This window comes from Taeniopygia guttata, chromosome 27 (genome assembly GCF_048771995.1).
Source record: "Taeniopygia guttata chromosome 27, bTaeGut7.mat, whole genome shotgun sequence".
NCBI classification, from domain to species: Eukaryota; Metazoa; Chordata; class Aves; order Passeriformes; family Estrildidae; genus Taeniopygia; species Taeniopygia guttata.
This window is the reverse complement of record NC_133052.1, coordinates 4,722,999-4,730,516: the sequence shown is the minus strand read 5'-3', so window position 1 is coordinate 4,730,516 and position 7,518 is coordinate 4,722,999. Positions and strand designations below refer to the sequence as shown.

Genomic DNA, 7,518 nt, shown 5'->3' with positions numbered 1-7,518 from the left:
ATGAAATTTAAACCTCCTTGAACAAAGTTCACTGCAAGGGGTCCTAAGTAATGTTCCCTAAATGGCTGTAATTAGCAACCAGCTGATGGAATATTTACTCCAGGATTTTTTCTTTAAAAAAAAAAAACAACCCAACACAGACACAAACCACTATTTATTTAATTCTTTATTTTACAAATTCCTGCCGTTGATTGTGCTGAAAATGTGACTTACAGAGCAGAAGCTGAAACTGGAATGACTCTGGTACTGAAAAAAAAAAAAGCACAAGAAAAGCAGCTTGCACAAACAGGCAGCACTTGCAGAGCCATTTGCTGCACCAACTTAACAAAGTACAATAAATTAGCAATTTCAAAATAACACAATTTCCCCTATTGCCTTGCAGGAGCAGTTTTTCCACGATGCTCTGCCGGCTCCTCTCCACATCCCTTTTGCCAAACTAGTCGGTTCCAGTTTGGTCATAAATCGCTCGATGTCATGCAGTGAAGGGGAGGTGACGGATGAGGTGACGGATGTCCCTCCACATTCCCAGCCCTGGGAAATACTTTATCGAGTTCCAGGAACCTCTGCTCCCATTGCTAATCCGCGCCTGCCTCCCCTTGGACAGGCCTGGCCACTTCCTTTCCCAACAATCCTCTCCTGCTTGTTTGCTTTTCAGACAGCCGATTCAGCCTTGGCGCGAGGGGGTCCCGAAGCGCTTTGGGTCCTGCCCCTGCCACCTGCAATGAGCTGAATGAACTGCATTGGAATTGCTCCATTCCAGCCAGAACAAGCCCTATCTTTATTAATTTTGGGGCCTGTTTTCCCAACTGTGCTGGCAGTTTGGCCTTGGAAAGACGAGAGTGGACTGTGTCTCTTGGGGGCTGCTGAGGCACCTGGCTCGTATCTCACAGATGATATACATGTTGGATCAGCCCTGAACCAGGGGCCCAGCCCATTCCAGATGGTGTTCCCAGGGGGCAAGGATGGAGTGGGGATGAGTTGAGGGTGCTGAGCTGCCCTTGCACCCTCCCTCGGGGGAATGAGGGTGGTTTGGGGGGTGAGATTGTTTGTGGGTGTGTAGGATGGAGACTGGAGAGGAGGTGAAGAACGAGGGGGTGCATGGATGTCATACCTGCACCCCATCTCTGGGGCAGGGGGTAGGTCAGCCTCTGCTCCCCTGGTGGTGACATGTCCCTAGGTCTGCACTGCCCCACCCCCAGGCCCTGGCTGGATCTGACCCCCTCCTTGTGCCTGTCACGCCCCAGCCCCTCTGGCCATTGCTGCCCCACCACCTGTGATCACCCCCTGCCCCCACCTTGCTGACCCTGAGTCCTGACTTCACTCCAAGGCTGGATCCTGCCGCCTCATCCCTCCATGATCCCATAGTCCACTTTGACATTCTGTTTCCCCTCGGCCCTGTATGACCACCCTCCATACCTCCTGCACCCCCCAGACCTGCCCTGACCCCCAGGCCCTTCTGACCCCGCCTTGCGCCTACCACTCCAGCCACCCTGACCCCATGGATCTCTGAACCTCTGCTTCTTCCCTACACGTGCATTACTCCCCAATACCCCCCAGACCCGTGCCCATCCTGAAACTAGATCCGACCTGCCCTTGAGCCTGCTGCCCCCTCAGCCCCAACCCGCCCCCCGAACCCTGTAACCTCATGGTCCATCCGGAGCCCTTGCTGCTCCCCCAGGCCTGTGTGACAACTGCCATGCCCCCTGCCCCCTCAGAGCTGCCCTGACCCGCAGGTCCTCATGACAGCCAAGCCTCACCTGGGTGCCGCCGTGCCCTGTGTGACACCCCCAGTTCCTATTGCCCTCAGACCTGCCCTGACCCCCAGTGCCGCCCTACCCTCTGCCCCCTCAGAGCTGCCCTGACCCGCAGGTCCTCATGACGGCCAAGCCCCACACCGGCTGCCGCCGTGCTCTGTGTGACACCCCCAGTTCCTCCCGCCCTCAGAGCTGCCCTGACCCCCAGTGCCACCCTACCCCCTGCCCCCTCAGACCTGCCCTGACCCCCAGTGCCGCCCCACCCTCTGCCCCCTCACATCTGCCCTGACCCCCAGTTCCTATTGCCCTCAGACCTGCCCTGACCCCCGGTGCCCCCCGCCCCGCCCTCTGCCCCCTCAGGCCCCACCCCACTCAAACCACGCCCCCTCTGACCCCCCCCTCTCCCCCCCCCCCGCAAGTCTCGCGAGACGCGGCGCGGTTTCCCCAGCGCGTGTGCCCCCATCGGCCGGGCCGGGCCCAGCGCCGCGGGGCGGGAGGGACGAGGGGCCGCACCTGCCCCGGCCCCACCGCGCCCGCCGGCCCCCGGCACCCCCCGCCCCTCCCGCCCGTCCCACCTGGCCGCCGGGTCCTCCCGCCAGGCCTTTGTCCTGCCGCAGCCGGCCCGCGCGCGCTCCGGCCCGGCTAGGCCCCTCACGCGAGGCCGGGGATCCGCGGCCTACCCCCAGCCCGGAGCCCGCTCTCTCCACCCCCCGCCACCCTTCCCCTCCGCCCTTCTCAGCCCCGGTGCCTGCGGCGGAGGCCGCGGAGCCGCCCCCGGCCTCCTCTTCCCGCCCGTGCGGCCGCCGCTGCAGCAGGTTCCCTCCCTCCCTCCTCCTCCTCCTCCTCCTCCTCCTCCTCCTTCTCCTCCTGCTGCTGCTGCTCCTGCCCCCGGCGGCGGCGGGATCCTCGCGGTGCCTGGGGAGCGCTGGGCCGGGCGGCGGTGGCAGGAGCGGCAGCGCCAGGTGAGACCCCCGGGGCGGCGGGGGCAGCGTAGGGACGCCTCGCCTCGTCCCCGCCCGGCCCGAGAGTGGGTGGGGGCGGCCACGGGGAAGGCGGTGGCGGGGCTGGTACCGCGGGCCGGCCCGGGTCACGGTGAGAGGGCCGCGGCCTGAGAGCCAGGGCGGCGGCAGCGCGGCCTGGGCCCCTCGCCGGGCACGGAGCAGCGCAGGCCCCGCGGCCCGGCCCGGCCCGGCCTGGCGGGCGGGGGTGAGAGCTGGGGGCGGCGGAGGGTGGGCATGGCCTGCGAAGCCTCGGGATGAGGGCTGAGGCGGTGCTGGGAGGGGAGGAGGAGGAGGAGGAGGCCGAGGCGGTGAAGCAGCTGGCAGCGGGGCAAGGCTGCTCGCTCGGCGGCTGGTGCCTCTGCGTCCCGAGTGGGTAGGAGAGGGGTGCTGGAAATCCACTCCCAGGAGGAAATGCCAGCCCTGCCTGGAGGGGTGCAACTGGTCCCGGAGCAGTCCCCGGCGGGGGAACTTGTGTCAGCCCCTTCCCCAGAGCAGCATCCCGGTGTGGGGATGCGATTCCCTGCGGATGGTCGCCTCATGATGGACGAGAGCTCTGAGAGCACTTGAACATCTTGGCGTTTGCGGCTTGTCTCTCATTTTCATCGTTGTTCAGATTTCCTGTTTTGAAAACTGGGCTGAGCACTTTGTTGGGCTTTTAGAGCCCATGGCAGAAATAGGTTGTTTAATAACGACGTTTAGGATCCCATTAGTTTTTGACGCTTGGGACTGATCTGGGAGAGCAGTTGAGAATGCCCCTGGATGGATTCACTTTGCCCCTGTGACTTGGAGCAGCAGCGTTTGGAGGAAGCGGCAGGGACAAAATGGACAGTTCATAAAAGGAACAATTGTGCACTGCCCGTTCTAGAGGGCACTTGCTGCCCTTCAAGAACTTTCCTCATTGCATATGCTCTTTACACAGCAAATCTTTATCTTCTGTTTCTGGCCTTTTTTTTTTCCTACCTTAGTCCAGAAAATGAAACTGGAACAGACATTTCTGGAAATAAACTTGATTGGTGCAGTTGGGAAGATGTGATTCAGTTATAATGAACAGTGAATTTTGTCCCATTTTTTCTCAGTTCAGGATTTGAATTACATATTTCCTGATTTTTAACCTGTTTACATAGTTATGCAGGGTAGATTTTTAACCCTGCAAATAAAGCATTTGTACTGTTGGATTGCCAAGAGGTACCCCAGGTACATCCAGGGTTTAAAAGCTGCTGTTATTTTAGAAGTATCTGATGCTTTACCTTGTAAATCAAAAGGTTTAATTGTGCATTATTTCTTCTTATAATCCCACTCTGTGCTTGGAAGAAGCAAAGCTGTTAGCAGTGAAATCTGGAGTTCGTGGAGCTCGAGTATTTCCAGGATTGGCCAAAAATAAATTATGGGGTAAAGAATGTTGCTTTTTTTTCTTCTAGTCATGCCGCATGGATGAAAAGCTCTGAAGCTTTTAGTGATAACACTCTGGTCCCATGTTTTCGTTTTCATAAAGCATCCAATGGGAGAATGTGACATAATTGGTTTCTTGGATTTAGAGATCTTGAAATGGCTGGTACAGTAGAGGAGAGGAAACTCCAGCATGGTTAAGGTTTAAATACTATAATATGGTGGCAAAGTCATGTTGTTACTACATGGTAATCTTGCATTTCTCTTGCAAAAAAATGCTCTCTGCACGGTTGTGCTGCAGAGCAGGCACTTTTAAGTCTCATCAGTGGCACGGAATATTAAATGTCTCTCTCCTTTCCTTGCATTGCATAATCTGAGTATTATTCTTCCATAGCAGCAGAAATGATGGAAGAATTGCATAGCCTGGACCCACGCAGGCAGGAGCTCCTGGAGGCCAGGTTCACTGGGGTTGGGGTTGCCAAGGTGAGTGTGAGTACCTGAGGTGACAGGTATGACTGCTTAGCCATCATGCCTTGTGCTTTGGTTGGGTTTTTGAGTTTCTACATGGATAATTTTTCTTTGCAAACAAATTCTGTGTCACTTGTTGTGTTTTGAGCTCTAATTTGTGTGAAGTGTGTTAGAGGGGAATGAAAATGGGATGTCTGAGCAGATGTTTTGCTGTACAAAAGATTTTGGGCTCTAATTAAGTTCTTAGGAATTGTTCCATCTTAAGGCAGTTTGTATGCCCAAAAAACTCCATGACAACTTTGTAGAAGTGGGAATCTCATCTGGGTCTTCCTTTCTCCAAGAATACCTTTGAGAGCTGAATTTGGCTGCTGATGGGATACAGTTTCAAGTGTTGTGTGTTGGATACAGCATAACCATACTGAAACATAACCATTGAGTCCTATTTGGGGTTCAGGAGCTAATATTGTCTACCCCTTCACATGGAACGCACAAAAAAAGTATTTGCATGGTGGCACTCCTGTGTCTGATCCACAGTCTGCCAATAAAATCCCATATTTATCCTCATGTACAGCTTCCACTTGGTCAGGGGCTATCTAAAGCAAAGCACCTGAGAAACAACTTTGTGTCATTGCTTGGTGTTGTGGCTGTGAGTTCTCAAGGTTGCTGGTAGTGTTAATGTCAGTCTTTCTGAGCAATGAAGTGGAGTGGTGACAGAACTCATTTTAAACTAGGTCAGGGATAATGAGTTAATTTTTGAGGGAGATACTGAATTTTGAACATGAAGGTAAAGCAATACATTGTTAGATGATTTGCTAAAGCCACTTAGAATTATTTTGAGATAAAACCTTGTAGATGCTGCATCTTTTGCAGAAAAACACAAAGTGATTCAAAACTTGAAAGAGTTTTGTTTGAATTCTCACTTTTCTTTCTGCTCTGCCTCTCAGACGAAGTTGAGTCTGGGAAGAAAGCACAAGGAAACCAAATGCTCAGCTGTAAAAAAGATAAACACTAGAAGTTGAAGTAACAATTTCAGTTGCTGAAGTATGAGTGTGGGGATTTTTTATCTTTTCCCCTACTCTTAAAACTTTAAACATATTCTTTTTATTGCATGAAAGTTGATGGCATTTACTGTACTGTAATCTTGTTTCATACAACATTACAACTTTTCATGTACTTTATCACCTGTTTCTTGCCTCCTTTCCTCCTTTTTGTCGCTTCAGAATCTTCAGCTGTACCAGTACAGATAAACCCAAACATCTTACTAGAACAGCTAAAAGCATAGACACTGGTATAGCTTTAAAGCAGTGCCAATGTACTCAGCTTTCACAAAGAATGTTAGGAACTCTTCCTTTTAAAGGAATAACCTTTGAGAGATACAGGAAAACAAATCTTAATTATGTTTCCAGTATGTTTGGAGCAGAAAGTTCATGCCCTTTTTTGTAGGGGTGAATATTGAAAACTCATTTCTAAAGCAATGCAGGGAAAAAAGCCTCATTTGTTGGAGGCCTCACTTTGAGCAAAGCTGTTCTGTTACTGAGTTTTATTTTTACCTGTTGTTATGCGGTTTTATGTTGTACTAGCCAGTAAACTGTTAAAGTGCATTACACTTACTGCAAACAATATGTATTTACTTGCATTCTTGCTAACTTGCAGTAGCAGCCAACCATTGATATAAATTAGCATGACTCTGCTATGTTGCAGCAAATCTTGGTTGCAATATTAATTTCAGCTACTACATTCCCTCCCAGGTTGGTGCTTCAAATTCCCTCCCTACCCCCCCAAGCCTCCGTCCGTCATGCTCCGCACTGGCATTGGTAGGTCACTGTCTTAAAGGGAATATATTGGGAAAGCTGTGATACAATTTTGTGTTATTCAGCTAGAATTTTTAGCTGGTTCCAATGAAATGTTTAAGCAAAGAGCCGTGGAGTAAGTGAGTGCCATCTAGTGGGACAGGGCCTGACCCATCCTCCTGGGATGGAAGGTATCCAGTGCTGTTTACTGCATAAAAAGAAGAAATGTCATTTCAGATGTGATTGGGTGAAGCCAGCAGACAGTTGTACTGAGCTTCCTGCCTTCCTCCCATTTGGTGTATCTTGCTGTGTATGGATTCTTTCTTTAATGTTTAGAAGCACAGGGTATATTTTGGACCTGTATAAAATTAAAGCATTCATTTATACCTTAATACAACTTCATCTTCAAGCCCACAGTTCCCCTGTGTTGTTAAAGAGCAGCTGTGTTTTGAGGTATGAATGAGAGCAGGCTGATGTAGAACAAGTTTTCAGGCTGGAAACTAGAAAAAAGCTTCTAGCCATCAGATTCATGGAATTCTGGAAGAACTTTCCAGTAACAACAGCAGAGGACATAAATCCTAAACTGTTTTGGAAACAGTTAGGTGTGCTTGTCACCTCCTGTGGTAGCTGAAGGCACAACCCAATGACCAAGGTCATTTGCAGCTCCGAAAGCCTCAAAATTCTGTTGCAAGTCTCTGAAGAAGTTTCTTACTTAGTAGCTGAAGAATGTATTTCACTAGAAGCTTGGAGTTAATTCATTGAATCAAATTTATGAGCAAGGAATATTTCTAGGCAACTGTTATACTCCTGTGCTTCACCCATGTCACTAGATAGCTTCATAAAGCTGGTGATGCTTTAGATGTCTATTCTTGCCGTATGGTGAAGTGCTATTCTTCCCCAAATTCCCAGAACAAGTCCCTGAATTAACGCATGACACTCTGACATTGACTGTTCCTGCTAATTTAGCCTGTTTATATTTACATATTGGGAAAACCTAAGTGTATTCCCATGAGGCATTATGCTGACTAGACATCTTCCTTGGGTCAGGAGGCCCAGGAGAAAAAATGTGGGTTGTTTCTCTAGATAATATTATTTCATTTAGTCTGTTCTCTTCTTCTG

The 7,518-nt window shown here is 50.8% G+C and overlaps 1 protein-coding gene across 15 annotated transcripts in view; it reads left to right on the top strand.

Moving 5' to 3' along the window:
• The window catches only part of TLK2 (tousled like kinase 2), a 73,621-nt gene that overhangs the window by 28,649 nt on the left and 37,454 nt on the right, over window positions 1–7,518 (top strand). For 3 of the 15 annotated variants that reach the window (XM_072918962.1, XM_072918967.1, XM_072918963.1), the window contains 2 exons: window positions 4,536–4,624; window positions 6,358–6,423. In XM_072918962.1, coding sequence (XP_072775063.1) covers window positions 4,536–4,624; window positions 6,358–6,423 — 155 coding nt within the window. 15 annotated transcript variants of the gene reach the window in all.